Raw genomic sequence first — 16,605 nt, forward strand, 5'->3', positions numbered from 1 at the left:
GGTAGGATTTTTCACAGAGAGTGGTGGGGACGCTGCAGATACATTCGAGATTTGAGAAACAATTAGACAGGCCTGTGAATGAATGAAAAAATAGAAAAGCATTGGAGAGATTGGCTTTGACTAAAGTACCTCAGCAGATACAGTGCAATGCATTATTTTGCACCAATGACCAACACCTTCAGAGGTGAGCTGGGTCACAATATTTCCAGCACCAGCATAGCATGTCTGGAACTTCCTAACCCTGACCGGTCGGTTCTAGAATGTGGGAGGAAACTCGAGCATCTCGAGTTATTTTCAGAAGGCATTCGATAAGGTGCCACATAGGAGATTGGTGAGTAAAATCAGAGCTCATGGCATTGGGGGCAGGGTTTCAACATGGATAGAAAACTGGTTGGCAGATAGAAAGCAAAGGGTAGCTTTGAATGGGTGTTTCTCGGACTGGCTGGAGGTGACTAGTGGGGTACCACAGGGCTCTGTATTGGGACCACAGCTCTTTACGATTTATGTCAACGATTTAGATGAGGGCATTGAAAACTATATCAGCAAGTTTGCTGACGATACTAAACTGGGTGGCAGTGTGACATGCGAAGAGGACGTTAGGAGAATACAGGGAGACTTGGATAGGCTGGGTGAGTGGGCAGATACTTGGCAGATGTCATTCAATGTGAATAAATGTGAAGTTATCCACTTTGGAAACAGGAACAAGAGGGCAGAGTATTGTCTGAACGGTGTAGAGTTAGGTAAGGGAGAAATGCAAAGAGACTTAGGAGTCCTAGTTCATCAGTCAATGAAGGTGAATGAGCAAGTGCAACAGGCAGTGAAGAGGGCAAATGGAATGTTGGCCTTTATTACAAGGGGAATTGAGTACAAGAGCAAGGATGTCCTTTTGCATTTGTACAGGGCCCTGGTGAGACCACACCTGGAATATTGTGTACAGTTTTGGTCTCCAGGTTTAAGGAAGGACATTCTGGCAATTGAGGAAGTGCAGCGTAGATTCACTAGGTTGATTCCTGGGATGGCAGGGCTGTCTTACGCAGAGAGATTGGGCTTGTACACACTGGAATTGAGGAGATTGAGAGGGGATCTGATTGAAACGTTTAAGATAATTAAAGGATTTGATAGGATTGAGGCAGGAAATATGTTCCAGATGTTGGGAGAGTCCAGTAGCAGAGGGCATGGATTGAGAATAAGAGGTCAGTTATTTAAAACAGAGTTGAGGAAGAGCTTCTCCCAGAGAGTTGTGGAGGTGTGGAATGCACTGCCTCGGAAGACGGTGGAGGCCAATTCTCTGGATGCTTTCAAGAAGGAGCTGGATAGATATCTGATGGATAGGGGAATCAAGGGATATGGGGACAAGGCAGGGACTGGGTATTGATAGTGAATGATCAGCCATGATCTCAGAATGGCGGTGCAGACTCGAGGGGCCGAATGGTCTACTTCTGCACCTATTGTCTATTGAAACCCACAGCATCACGGGGAGAAAGTACAAACTCCTTACAGACAATGAAACAAACTGATCCCCAATTTGACAGCTGGCTCTACAAAAAGGTTCATTAACTGTTACACTGCCATGGCCATGTGAGAGGGAAGGGCTCGTCTGATCTTAGAGTAGGTCAAAATATTGGCATAGCATCGTGTGCTGAAGGGCCTGTACTGTTCTATGGGGGGGGGGGAGGTGACAGAGAAGTGGTGGATTAGCATAGAGCACACACCCCACTGTGCGTCGAGGGATCGAATGGGTGTATCTGGGTGGTCAAAGTTAATGTAAAACAATCCAGAAAATGCAAACACTGACCAGTTCCTAAGTGAGGTGTTGAATCCTATTCCAGCTCGACCTCTGGGCGTTCACATTGAGTACCACGTCAATGGCGTACAGACCAGAGCGCCAGCAACTATGAGAGAGAATAATCAGCTGACTCTGACCTGTGTCAGCACCAAGAGTGACCCACCGGCCTCCAGTTACTCCTGGTTACTAAACGACCGGAGTAAGGTGAGCCAAAATCAGGAGCTGCGGTTTGACAGGATTAGCCGACAAGAGAACGGCAAGAGATATGAATGTCAGGCTCATAATGAGATTGGAACAGGAAGCTCGGAGACCATCACCATCCACGTACAGTGTGAGTAACCCACACCATCCCTGCTGGACACCCAGTGATCCCCCGATATTCCGCTGTTCTGTTGCCCCGGGGATTTCGGAGGTCGGGAACTCCAGTATCCTCAGGAGGGAATTGTAAACAGGGCACTCTGCGCTGTCGGAGGGCTATCAGAAGAGAGTCGTGTGGGAGGGGGTGAGGAGGGAACTGCTGTGGGAGGGGGTGAGGAGAGAACACTGTGGGAAGGAGTGGTGCGGAGGGAACACTGTGGGAAGGATGAGTGGAGGGAACACTGTGGGAAGGATGAGTGGAGGGAACACTGTGGGAAGGAGTGGTGCGGAGGGAACACTGTGGGAAGGAGTGGTGCGGAGGGAACACTGTGGGAAGGAGTGGTGCAGAGGGAACACTGTGGGAAGGAGTGGTGCAGAGGGAACACTGTGGGAAGGAGTGGTGCAGAGGGAACACTGTGGGAAGGAGTGGTGCAGAGGGAACACTGTGGGAAGGATGAGTGGAGGGAACACTGTGGGAAAGAGTGGTGCGGAGGGAACACTGTGGGAAGGATGAGTGGAGGGAACACTGTGGGAGTGGTGCGGAGGGAACACTGTGGGAAGGAGTGGTGCAGAGGGAACACTGTGGGAAGGATGAGTGGAGGGAACACTGTGGGAAAGAGTGGTGCGGAGGGAACACTGTGGGAAGGATGAGTGGAGGGAACACTGTGGGAGTGGTGCGGAGGGAACACTGTGGGAAGGAGTGGTGCGGAGGGAACACTGTGGGAAGGATGAGTGGAGGGAACACTGTGGGAAGGGTGAGTGGAGGGAACACTACATTGTGGAAGAATTGGTGAGGAGGGACCCTCATGCTACCCATGGGTGCTTCACCTTCTGTATAGCCACAGGAGTGTGTTGGGGTTGGACAAAGGGACCTTCAATCTTTCTGGTCCCTAGAGTGTGTGATGGGACGGTGTGGAGGGAGTTTCACTCTGTGTCTGACCCCGGGAGTGTGTGATGGGATGGTGTGGAGGGAGCCTCACTCTGTGTCTGAGCCTGGGAGTGTGTGATGGGACGGTGTGCATTATTCTGTGTCTAACCCCAGGAGTGTGTGATGGGACGGTGTGGAGGGAGTTTCACTCTGTGTCTGACCCCGGGAGTGTGTGATGGGACGGTGTGGAGGGAGTTTCACTCTGTGTCTGACCCCGGGAGTGTGTGATGGGACGGTGTGAAGGGAGCTTCACTCTGTGTCTGACCCCGGGAGTGTGTGATGGGACGGTGTGGAGGGAGTTTCACTCTGTGTCTCACATTGGGAGTGTGTTACACGTGTTTCTATTGCCTGTTACTTTTACCCAGTCGATATTCGGCCCAAGTGTTTCCCAGTCTTGTCCTGTTGCTGTGGGATACAGGGTCAGATTTAACTGAAGGAGTTTCTTTCTGCAGATGCTCCCACCAACATGAGAATCACATCTCCCGATGCTGCTGCTGTTGGTCAGGACATCACACTGTCCTGTGAATTTGAAGCCAATCCAGCAGCGTACTATTTCAGCTGGAGGAAGGTGTGTGGCTCCCAGTCAACAAAGCCGTGGGAAACAAGTAAAAGTTACAGATTGCATGTTCAAATGGAGGATGCCTCCTGTGTCTATCACTGCTCCGCAAAGAATTTAATCGGGGAACAGGAGTCTCCAGGCAAATGCATCAATGTTCAGTGTGAGTACGACACTGCGGTATCCTGTCACCACACAGACACAATCGGATTCCCCACCAACCCATCACACAGCGGGAATCACCTGTCACCCGCACTGAAAATCCAACAGAGTCCTACAGTGGGGAGGAGAGACACAGTACTGTGGGTCAGGCGGTGAGGAGGGAGCACAGCACTGTGGGTCAGGCAGTGAGGAGGGGGCACAGTACCGTGGGTCAGGCAGAGAGGAGGGGGCACAGTATCATGGGTCAGGCGGTGAAGAGGGGGCACAGTACCGTGGGTCAGGCGGTGAGGAGGGGGCACAGTACCGTGGGTCAGGCAGTGAGGAGGGGGCACAGTACCGTGGGAGGGAGCGCAGTACTGTGGGTCAGGCAGTAAGGAGGGGGCACAGTACCGTGGGTCAGGCGGTGAAGAGGGGGCACAGTACCGTGGGTCAGGCAGTGAGGAGGGGGCACAGTACCGTGGGTCAGGCGGTGAGGAGGGGGCACAGTACCGTGGGTCAGGCGGTGAAGAGGGGGCACAGTACCGTGGGTCAGGCGGTGAGGAGGGGGCACAGTACCGTGGGTCAGGCGGTGAGGAGGGAGCACAGTACCGTGGGAGGGAGCGCAGTACTGTGGGTCAGGCAGTGAGGAGGGGGCACAGTACCGTGGATCAGGCGGTGAGGAGGGAGCACAGTACCGTGGGTCAGGCGGTGAGGAGGGGGCACAGTACCGTGGGTCAGGCAGTGAGGAGGGGGCACAGTACCGTGGGTCAGGCGGTGAGGAGGGAGCACAGTACCGTGGGTCAGGCGGTGAAGAGGGGGCACAGTACCGTGGGTCAGGCAGTGAGGAGGGGGCACAGTACCGTGGGTCAGGCGGTGAGGAGGGGGCACAGTACCGTGGGTCAGGCGGTGAAGAGGGGGCACAGTACCGTGGGTCAGGCGGTGAGGAGGGGGCACAGTACCGTGGGTCAGGCGGTGAGGAGGGAGCACAGTACCGTGGGAGGGAGCGCAGTACTGTGGGTCAGGCAGTGAGGAGGGGGCACAGTACCGTGGGTCAGGCGGTGAGGAGGGAGCACAGTACCGTGGGTCAGGCAGTGAGGAGGGGGCACAGTACCGTGGGTCAGGCAGTGAGGAGGGGGCACAGTACCGTGGGTCAGGCGGTGAGGAGGGAGCACAGTACCGTGGGTCAGGCGGTGAAGAGGGGGCACAGTACCGTGGGTCAGGCGGTGAAGAGGGGGCACAGTACCGTGGGTCAGGCAGTGAGGAGGGGGCACAGTACCGTGGGTCAGGCAGTGAGGAGGGGGCACAGTACCGTGGGTCAGGCGGTGAAGAGGGGGCACAGTACCGTGGGTCAGGCAGTGAGGAGGGGGCACAGTACCGTGGGTCAGGCAGTAAGGAGGGGGCACAGTACCGTGGGTCAGGCAGTGAGGAGGGAGCACAGTACCGTGGGTCAGGCGGTGAAGAGGGGGCACAGTACCGTGGGTCAGGCAGTGAGGAGGGGGCACAGTACCGTGGGTCAGGCGGTGAAGAGGGGGCACAGTACCGTGGGTCAGGCAGTGAGGAGGGAGCACAGTACCGTGGGAGGGAGCGCAGTACTGTGGGTCAGGCAGTAAGGAGGGGGCACAGTACCGTGGGTCAGGCGGTGAGGCGGGGGCACAGTACCGTGGGAGGGAGCGCAGTACTGTGGGTCAGGCAGTGAGGAGGGGGCACAGTACCGTGGGTCAGGCAGTGAGGCGGGGGCACAGTACTGTGGGTCAGGCAGTGAGGAGGGGGCACAGTACCGTGGGTCAGGCAGTGAGGAGGGGGCACAGTACCGTGGGTCAGGCGGTGAAGAGGGGGCACAGTACCGTGGGGCAGGCAGTGAGGAGGGAGCACAGTACCGTGGGAGGGAGCGCAGTACTGTGGGTCAGGCAGTAAGGAGGGGGCACAGTACCGTGGGTCAGGCGGTGAGGAGGGAGCACAGTACCGTGGGAGGGAGCGCAGTACTGTGGGTCAGGCAGTAAGGAGGGGGCACAGTACCGTGGGTCAGGCGGTGAGGAGGGAGCACAGTACCGTGGGAGGGAGCGCAGTACTGTGGGTCAGGCAGTGAGGAGGGGGCACAGTACCGTGGGTCAGGCGGTGAGGAGGGGGCACAGTACCGTGGGTCAGGCGGTGAGGCGTGGGCACAGTACCGTGGGAGGGAGCGCAGTACTGTGGGTCAGGCAGTGAGGAGGGGGCACAGTACTGTGGGTCAGGCAGTGAGGAGGGGGCACAGTACCGTGGGTCAGGCGGTGAGGCGGGGGCACAGTACCGTGGGAGGGAGCGCAGTACTGTGGGTCAAGCAGTGAGGAGGGGGCACAGTACCGTGGGTCAGGCGGTGAGGCGGGAGCACAGTACTGTGGGTCAGGCAGTGAGGAGGGGGCACAGTACTGTGGGTCAAGCAGTGAGGAGGGGGCACAGTACCGTGGGTCAGGCGGTGAGGCGGGAGCACAGTACTGTGGGTCAGGCAGTGAGGAGGGGGCACAGTACCGTGGGTCAGGCGGTGAGGCGGGGGCACAGTACCGTGGGAGGGAGCGCAGTACTGTGGGAAACAACAATGGAAACAGGGCATTGTGCGAGGTTTTAGAGACAACAGCCTTTGCATAGTCCCTCGGAGGGTCCACTACTCCCTGGATCCATCTGTCATGCTGGCAATACAGTCCAAGTACAAAACGTTAATTACCCTGATACGGTGTAAGCGGCTATGTCCGCTGATAAAGACACAAAAAAGTGACTGAAGTCCCGAGCTGGAAAGTTTGGAACTTCTCGCAGCTCACCCACATCCTGCTGTGTCAGCAGATCCAGTCGCCTCGAGGGTGTGGGGTCCCATGACAAACTGTCGCCCTCGGCCTGAAAACTAGTCTTTGCTGTTTAGACTGCGAGAGGAAGATGGAACGTAATCTCTGAAGTTGAGCCGGTGGTCCTTTCGGCAAAACACTAGCAAATTCCGACTCCAGGAAACACTCCTTCATTCACAGCGACCGAGATGCACGACGAGACGGGGGTGGGGGCGGATTCGTTCCGATGTTAGCTGGAAAATGAACTATTTGTTTCTCCGTCACTGTTGTAACAACAGCTCTGGCGATATGCCAGCCGCTGCGGAGCGAAACTGCGCAGTTAGCAGCCGCCAGCAAATGCAGCCCAAACAGGCAGATAAACTCCAGAAGCTCCCACAGTGGAGCAGTTACTCAGGAGTCCTGCCGGACCTTCCCTGATGCCTCAGGATAACTTCATCCAGCGGTTTTCTTATGCTTTCCCTCAGCTCCATCAGAACAACTCCACACTGTCTGACCCCGGGAGTGTGTGATGGGACGGTGCGGAGGGAGATTCACTCTGTGTCTGACCCCGGGAGTGTGTGATGGGACGGTGCGGAGGGAGATTCACTCTGTGTCTGACCCCGGGAGTGTGTGATGGGACGGTGCGGAGGGAGATTCACTCTGTGTCTGACCCCGGGAGTGTGTGATGGGACGGTGCGGAGGGAGCTTCACTCTGTGTCTGACCCCGGGAGTGTGTGATGGGACGGTGTGGAGGGGGTTTCACTCTGTGTCTGACCCCGGGAGTGTGTGATGGGACGGTGTGGAGGGAGCTTCACTCTGTGTCTGACCCCGGGAGTGGGTGATGGGACGGTGTGGAGGGAGATTCACTCTGTGTCTGACCCCAAAGGTTTATGTCCCCGGACAGAAACACAGGTTTCTGTCGCCCGTTACGTTTACTCACGCTGAGTTGATATTCGGCCCAAAATGCTTCCTCGTCTCCGCGTTTTGTAGTGGGTTTCGTGTGTCTGATTTAACTGAAGAGAGTTTCTTTCTGTAGACGCTCCCACCAACGTGAGAATCACACCTCCCGCTGGGGCTCCTGGTGGTCAGTCCATCACACTGTGGTGTGAATCTGATGCCAACCCAGCACCTCACTGCAATAGCTGCAGGAACGTGTGCAGCTCCCAGTCATCAAATCCGAGGGGAAATGATAGAAAATACGTAGTTTATGTGAAAGTGGAGGATGCCTCCTGTGACTTTTACAGCACAGTGAAGAATTTCATTGGTGATCAGGAGTCTCCAGCGAAACACCTCAAAGTGGAGTGTCAGTAGTGACCCTGTTCGATCCTGTTACCGCACACATACAATCTGATTCCATGACAACTTCACACAAGCACAGACAGGAGAAAATCTGCAGATGCTGGAAACCCAAGCAGCACACGCAAGTTGCTGGAAGAACTTGGCAGGCCAGGCCACATCTTTGGAAAAGCGTACAGTCGACGTTTCGGATCGGGATCCTTCAGCAGGACCGGAGAAAAAAAGATGAGGGGTAGAGTTAAAGGGTGGGGTAGGGGAGGGAAAACACGAGGTGATGGGTTAAACCTGAAGGCAGGAGGGATGAAGTAAAGAGCTGGGAAATCAATTGATGAAAGAGATACAGGGCTGGAGAAGGGGGAATCTGATAGGAGAGGACAGAATGCCATGGAAGAAAGAAAAGGGGGTGGGGAGAACACCAGAAGGAGGTGATGGGCAGGCAGATAAGGTGAGAGAGGGAAAAGGGGATGGGGAATAGTGGAGGCATTACCGAAATTTTGAAAAATAATTGCTCATGCCAGCAGGTTGGAGGCTACACAAATAGAATATAAGGAGTTGTTCCTTCAACCTGAGGTTGGCCTCTTTGCAACAGTAGAGGTGGTCATGGATTGGCATATCAGAAATGGAATCAAAATTGGTGGCCACTGGTAGATCCTGCATCTTCTGGCAGATGGAGTGTAGGTGCTCATCAAAGGGGTCTCTCAGACTATGTTGTGTCTGACTGATATACAGGAGGCCACACCGGGAGCACTGGACAAAGTATACGACCCCAACAAATGCGAAGTGTCTGTTTGGCCCTGAATAAGGGAGGAGGGGTAGGAGCAGGTATAGCATTTGTTCTGCTTGCAAGGAGATGCCAGGAGGGAGATCAGCGAGGAGGGATGAATGGACAAGAGAGTCACGTGAGGGAGCGATCCCTGAAGAAAGCAGAAAATAGGGGGAAAGGAAAGATGAGAGTGGTCGTGGGATCCTGTTGGAGATGACAGAAGTTCCAGAGAATCATGTGCTGGACACAGAGGCTGGTGGCTGGTAGATGAGGACAAAAGAAACGCTATTCCTCTCTGACCATCTCCACAGCTCACCCTCCTCAACCCTTTCCTTCAGTCTCTCCCGTACCCCTCCCTTTGCGAAGGGATTCCTGGACACCCGCTTGATGTGTCCAATGTTTCGTTTTCTTTGTACTCCCTCTTTCGGGATGACCTTGTGACATTTTGTTACAGAAAGTTATTTCCATCAGTTTCTCATTCTTATTGGCGATAGTTGGTTTTGTGAACGTTTACCCGAGATTTGCAGTTCCCCTTAACATTTGGAATAACCGGAGGGATTTTTACTCTTAAACACTCCACAGATGAACCCAAAGATGTGAAAGTCCTGTCCAATGATTCTGTGGTCGAGGGATCACAGGTTACGTTACGATGTGAGAGTGTCGGGAATCCACCTGCAGACACCTACCAGTGGAAGAAGGTGTGTTCCGGGACGGAGATGAGACTCGAAGGATCCACACGTGAGCTTCGGATCCAGGTCTCAATCGAGGATGAGTCCTGTGACTATTATTGCAGAGCTGGGAATGTGATTGGAGGTCAGGATTCGGAACCCAAACGTTTCCACATTCAGTGTAAGTATTTACATTTTGATAGAACCTTCACCTTCATCCGAAACGCCGCCTGGCCCGAGTCCAAACCTTCATCCCTCCCTCCTCAAACTGGAACCTGGCTGCAACCTCTAAACTTTGCACTAATCCCAAACTCCCAATCCCCTGACCCTTGGCTCAATGGACTACCCACTGCCCTAACCTTCAACCTCTGGCATCACTCTCACCCAGGGCCGGATTAAACTAATGCGGGGCCTGTAGCATATGTTATAAAGGGGCTCTAAATTTTAAAAAAATGCACGTAAGTATTAAAACATACATTATTTACTTGCACAGTAAAGTAATTCAATTGTTTTCGTTTGCTACAGAGCCAGATAATACGACAAATGTCTGACACTTCAGTAATAGTATTACTTACATGTAGGTATCAATTTCAAATGTCAAAAATAACAAAACTACAGTTTAAAAGTTAGTTTTTCTAGATTTAGCTTGAGCAATTTGTTGATGTTACTGGAAATGTCTATTTCACGCAGATCATGTTCAATGCTCATTAGAGTGAGATCGTTCAATCTGTTTTGACCCTTGGTCCTCCTTAGTTCATTTTTAATCCTTTTCAGTTTTGAAAATGAGCGTTCTGCACTGCAGTTGGGAACCATGAGTGACAAACAGATGCGCAACTAGACCCCGGCCGGTGTTGCAGCCTTTACCCGAATTGCAGCTCCCAATCTCCGGCCTCTCCCCGGACCGCTGCGAGCGCACACCGTCCCGCCCACTGATACCCTTCCCCCAATGAGAGCATGCGTCTCCAAGCGGTACTCGCTGATTGGCTGTCAGTGTGTCCGAGGGACGGGCTGCTCCCGGGAGTTGGAACTGTTTGTTCTCAGAATCAAAGGAACTTCCCCGAAACTCAAAGTGCGAAGTAAAATTTATCATCAGAATGAAACTGCGTTCACAGCTTTTAGGAAATGCATTGTTATGAACTCAATCCACAGTTCAAAGAACAGAAGACTGGTGGCTGAAGTCATTTATTTAAGTGTAAATGAATCGTCTACCCAAAACTCACTCTAACAGTCGTGAGAATACGGTGAGATGCCGATTTCAGCAGTCTGCAGCTTGCAAGCATTTAGTGCGGGCGGGGCCCTCGAAAATGCGGGGCTCGTAGCCTATGCTATTTTTGCTACTAGGTTAATCCGGCCCTGCCCTAATCCCTGATCCCTGCCCTAAACCCTGACCCCTGCACCTTGACTTAATTCCGATCCCCTGTTTTCAGCCTTAACCCATAACCCCAGCTGAGCCCGAACACCTTCCTTACCCATAACCCTTGCCCTAAAATCTAATTCCTAGCTGCTGTTCTAATCCACAAACCCTGCTTTACCCCAAACTATCGCAGGACCCCTGACTTCTGCCCTTGCCATGACGCCTAATTCCTTGTACTCAGTCATATACCCTAACTTCACCCTAAGCCGTACCCTGACCACTGCACCTACTCTATACCTGAACCCCTGCACTAACCCCTAACCCCCTAGTTAAAGAACGTCTGTGTGTGTGTGTGTGTGTGTGTGTGTGTGTGTGTGTGTGGTGTGTCTCTGTATGTGTGTACACCATAGTTCTCGACACTGTGGTGTGGAGATCATGACCAAAGATGAAGTCTTAGAAAGTTTGGGGGATAGTCCCCACCTCCCCTTTCTCCCATGCGTGTGGAGTGAGGTGCTCACTCATTCCCCTGGGAAGCTGCTCAGGATTATACCGGTACGTGTTTCTGGGGGACTGTGTGTGGGGTGGGGGGGGGGGGAGAGGGGGTGGAAAGGGGAGCCAGAAACACAACAGTTTCCACTAATCATACACTCAAACACACACACAGGAGGAAGATCAATTGAAGTGCCTGCACATTTAAGGGGGAGTGAAGGTCAGTTTTATTGCCAGACTCACTAGGTGTGCACAGGTGCAATGAAAACCGTACTTGCAGCAGTATCACAGGATCAGATACTCAACAGAGACTGTCCATTGGGGTAGGGTAGAGGTAGGCTGTTCCCTCATCTGGGTCTCCACCCTCTGTCAGTGGAGAGGGTTCCTGACCTGAGGCAAACATGTTCCAGACTCTCAGTAATAAAGACCAGTCAGCCTCCACAAAGCAGTACAGCAGACGCCCACCGATGGTAACCGCATCTCTTTGTGAAGACAGCAGCCCCTCTGGAGAAAGTACATGGCCAACACATATCACCTAGCAGGGTGCTCGGCATGCAGGAATCTCTGCAGGGTCCTGAAATGGAGAGCCACCAACCACGTATGGACACACTCCAGTGACAGTCCTTCCTCTGTTATTGGGAGACTCCAGGCTGCTGCAGAGACCCAGTGGTTCCTGTTACCCCAGAAGAAGTCCATTATCTTCCTCAGCACCCTTGTGACAAAGGGAGCTGATGGGTCCAAGGTGACCATCCGGTACCACAACATGGAGGCCACCAGCTGGTTTATGACTACCACCCTGCCTCAATAGCAAAGAACCCTGAGAAGGCCTGAGCAGCATCCCAGCCGGGCCATGACTTTCGTCTCCAGGTCCTGCTATTTCACCATCCAGGACTCAGCTAAACTCCCAGGCAGAGAGATGCTTGGCACTCCATTCAACAGTCTCACCTCCCACTGACCCACTGGGAGTCCGGAACATCTTTCCCAGCTCATCTAAGCAGAGAACGCTGCCAAGGAAACTTCCTGGCACTCACACATCCTCTACAGGTCAATGGGATCTGTCACCATTAGGAGCACATCCAGAGCATAGGCCAAGAACACGACCTTCATTTGCTATTCACACAGAACCAGACCCGTCAGCCTCTCCCAAAGAAGGCCCAGGAGTGGTTCTACACAGCTGCTGTTCAACTGGCTGGACATGGGGCACTCCGGCAATGTTCCCTCTGAGGTGCGCACACACATCTTTTGTTACTAGTGCACAAAGGAATTTAAACTGCACACAAAAGGTTGTCACTCTCTACTTCGTTGGCATGTTAAATATATTTCACCATCGTACACAATCACGTTTCCTTTTCCAGTTTCTGATGCAGACGGTGTTGATAAAGTGAGGTTTGCAATGATTTGTCTGCAGATTTTAGAACTGGCTTATTTATATTGTTCTTATTGAAGAAATTATTGGTTCACTATGTCGAATTCAAAAGAAGCAAAGTGTGTGAAGCGCAGAAGAACTGCTAGTTCATTTAAAACAGAATGGCTTCATGACCACTTCAAACAAATTTAATAACATGTGACACGATTGATATGATTACTTGCTGAGAAATAAGACTTAGTGATGTGAATTATTTCATTTCTTTTATCCTTAGAACAGGTTATGGATTACTTCCACTGAAAAACATGTTGTTGTCACTGGGCAAAAAATTGGACGGCACAAGATTTTTCAATGCACATTTTCCTCTTTGAAGGGGAATGGGCATTGTCAATGGTCCATGGACTTTGACAAGGCACTCTGCAGCAGAGTATAGGAGATGAATCTCGGCTATAAAGTGTGGACTGAGCCCAAATGCCTGCAGAGTGCCCACCAGGAAACTGGTCTACCTGGTCAAATGTCTTCTCGTGGTCAAGAGAAACTGCTGGGGACCCTGTCAAGTCACAAACTAGATGGACATTGTCCTCAATGGACCACCCCAGGACTGCTTAGGATTGGTCAGGATGGATCACCTGTCTCAACACTGGGCCAGACAATTGCCATTGACATTGGCCATATCGGGAGTACACTCGGTCTCTTGGCCAGCTCCCTTCCTGTGAGAGTGGAGCCATTCTCTGCCCTACTCTTTCCAAAAGGAGAAAGAATACTTATTAGCTGCTGGTCTTGAGTGTTGCTAATTCCACCTTGTGACACACCATCCCCTGAACGTGTGGTTTGATCCCCACCCTGACATCTCTCAGCAGGTCATCCAGGAAAGATTTAAGCTGCCACCTATCATTCCCAGACACAGCATTCCTCTTCCCCTTCCCATTCCAGCATGCCAGACCAGAGCAGAGAGGCTAGTTTCGGCTGATGCTTCACAGAGGTGAGAATAAACCCTTTGTTCTCCTCAATGGGTATCAACAGGCACTTCTCGGGATGGATGAGGATTTCCATTGTTCACTATCAAATGAGTCTCCCTCTGCACCGGCCCCTGTATCTTCCTCCCTGTGTGTACTAACAGATGGGAGCGCTCCTAACCTAACTGTCCAGTGGGTACCTTGTTAATACCTGTCAACTCCACCTTCACCTCAGCCCTACCCCCAGGAACACCAATGGAGGGATCATCCCCAAGAATTCCCTGTGAACGAAGGGTTGATGGGGTCAGTATAGAGAGTACATCTCTCTCCTCGAGAGCCAGGCCCAAGTGGACCCCCACAACTCTAGTTCTCGGGGTTCACCTGGACCCTGATAGTGAGAGGGGCTGGCCACTGCTTCACCATCATTATCCAGTGTACGGTGGAGGGCTCAAGGGCTTTTTCAGTTAACAGATCAGGGGGCAACTCCACCTTCAACAACACATTCCTGCACACGCACTCCACCACCATAGGACGGGGCCACAACTAGGGACACACCTGGATTCCCCCCCCCCCGCCCTCCGGTGACTCCCCCATGTCTACACTCTCTACCCTCTTGGGAGAAGAGCTCCTTCTCCTCTTCCGGCTGGAGGAGCACCCGCAACAGGGGTCCCCAATACAGCGACACTCTCTGCGTCCATCGCCCCCTCCACCTGCGCACTTCCCTGAGCCTCCAGCTGAACTTCAGAGCGGGTTCCTTGCTACAGGACACAGGAGCAGACGTGAGCTCCGCGTTCTCAATGGCCTTCTTCCTATTGATCTTGGATTTTTTCTACACCCTCCTGCCCTGCTGAGTCTCCTCCCCTTACCCTGCTGCATCCCCCCTGCATGTAGCCTCGTTCCCCCACCCAAACCTACAGGGGCAGCAGCAAGCACAGGAACAGGATCAGAGGCAGCTGGGGCATTGGTGCTTGAGATGGACTCTCTGGGCCGGGAGTTGGGACAGTCCCTCCGAAACTGTCCCACTTCCCTGCACATGTGGCATGGTGGGTGCGCCGAACTCCAGTTCACCTCGCAGATTACCCCTTCAATTCACACGGTAAATCGACTCTCAATGTTGCCCCCCTGCGCCAACTGCATGAATACCTGTTGCTGGAAAGAGATAATGTTGCAGAGGGTGTGACGCTTGATCTTGTGCATAATTGCGGTGATCTCAGATCTTACTTGGCCCAAGCAGGTAAGATGGGGAAGGAGGATCTCATTAAGGATGAAGAGATTGAGTCCGAGGATGATCTGTTGTGTGGGAGCAGTTGCTAGATCCAACATTCCCCATTCTCAGCCCTCTGTAGACAGTTTGATGCACCAACTCCTCGGTCCTCATGTATAACACCACCTTACCCCACTCCTCCCCAGAGGCCAGCATACTGCTGACGCAAACCAAACCGTCCATGGCCTCTGAGCACTCCACTAGAGTCAGTCCGAAGGCAGAACACATTGCACCCAGCGTTTAATCGACACTGACCAAAACTGGACACTGTCCGAGGTTTTAACAGGCTTTGCATATCAAGCAGTGGTAAATCAAAACATTGGACTTTAATTGTTGTCTGCAAGAAGTGTCACTACGCATCTGAGAGGATTCTTCAATTCTAATCCATGGTGGGTAGATTTCCGGCGACTAAACTCTGTTAGTTATTCAATGGCATACCAATCACATGCTGGTCGTAGAGGTAATGAAAGGGCCATTAACCTTACCTTTACATGAATGGAGGTTTAAACTGTTGTGATGGGACAATGTGGAGGGAGCCTCACTCTCTGTCTCACCCCGGGAGAGGGAGCTTCACTCTCTTTCTGACCCTCAGAGGGTGTAATAGAACAGTCTGGGGTGAGTTTCACTCTGTATCTGATTGGATTGTGTTGAATGAGTTTCTCTCAGTGTCTGATCAGACACAGTATGGACCCTGTATCTGACCCCGGACTGTGTGATGGGCCAGTGTGGAAGGAGTTTCACTGTGTGTCTGATCCTGGGAATTTTTGATGGAACGATGTGGAGGGAGTTTCACTCTGTGTCTGATCCCAAGAGTCTGTGATTGGACTGTGTGGAATAAATTTCTCTCTGTCTGTCTGATGTGACACAGTGTGGAGGGAGTTTCAGTCTGTGCCTGACCCTGAGATTGTGAGATGAGATGTTGAGGAGGGAGTTTGCTTTTGTATCTGACCCCAGCAGTGTGTGATGGGTCAGTGATGAAGGAGATTCACACTGTGTCTGACCTCAGGAGTGAGTGATGGGCTACTGTGTAGGGAGCTTAACTCTGTCTGACCCTGGGATTGTGTGGTGGGACAGTGTGGAGAGAGGTTCACTCTGTGTCTAACCTCAGAGTATGTAATGGAACAGTGTGGAGTGAGTTTCACTTAGGGACTGATCCCAAGTGTCTATGATTGGACTGTGTGGAATTAATTTCTCTCTCTGTCTGTATCCAGGAGTGTCTCATGAGACAAAATGTGGAGGGAGCTTCACTCTGTGCCTGACCCTGGGATTGTGTGATGGGATGGTGTGGCGCATATTCCTCTCTGTCTCTGACCTCGGGAGTGTGTGATAGGACGGTGTGAAAGGTACCTCACTCCATCCGACCCTGGGACTATGTTTTGGGACACAGTGTGCAGGGAGATCCTTTCTGTCTAACCTTGGGAATGTGTGATGGGACTGTGTGGAAGGAGCTTCACTCTGTGACTGACCTGAGAACTGTGTGATAGAACGGTGTGGAAGGAGCCACTGTCTGTATCTGACCCTGGGAGACGTGATGGGAAAATGTGGAGGGATCTTCACTCTGTGCCCGACCATGGGAGTGTGTGATGGGACGGTGTGCGGGAAGTTTCAGTCCATGTCTGACCTGAGCAGTTTGTGATGGAATGGGGTGCAGGCAGCAACACTCTACGTCTCGCCACACGACTGTGTGATTGTCTGGTGTGGAGGGAGCTTCACGCCATGTCCCACCCCAAGAGTCTGTGATGGGTGGTGTGGAGGGAGTTTGACTTTGTGTCTGACCCCAGGAGTGTGTGATGGCATATTGAGAAGTGAACATTACACTGTGTCTAGCCCAGTGAATTTGTGATGGGACAGAGTGGAGGGAGTTTCACTCTGTGTCTGAACCCAGGTGT

The 16,605-nt window shown here is 52.5% G+C and overlaps 1 protein-coding gene across 1 annotated transcript in view; it reads left to right on the forward strand.

Annotated features, from left to right (window-relative positions):
* LOC132393418 (sialoadhesin-like) overlaps positions 1 to 16,605 on the forward strand; it is a 70,659-nt gene that overhangs the window by 42,280 nt on the left and 11,774 nt on the right. The window contains exons 9-11 of the mRNA XM_059968631.1: positions 1,830 to 2,117; positions 3,524 to 3,790; positions 9,202 to 9,468. Coding sequence (XP_059824614.1) covers positions 1,830 to 2,117; positions 3,524 to 3,790; positions 9,202 to 9,468 — 822 coding nt within the window. The remainder of the gene's footprint in view (positions 1 to 1,829; positions 2,118 to 3,523; positions 3,791 to 9,201; positions 9,469 to 16,605) is intronic.

This window comes from Hypanus sabinus, chromosome 1, assembly GCF_030144855.1.
Source record: "Hypanus sabinus isolate sHypSab1 chromosome 1, sHypSab1.hap1, whole genome shotgun sequence".
NCBI lineage: Eukaryota > Metazoa > Chordata > Chondrichthyes > Myliobatiformes > Dasyatidae > Hypanus > Hypanus sabinus.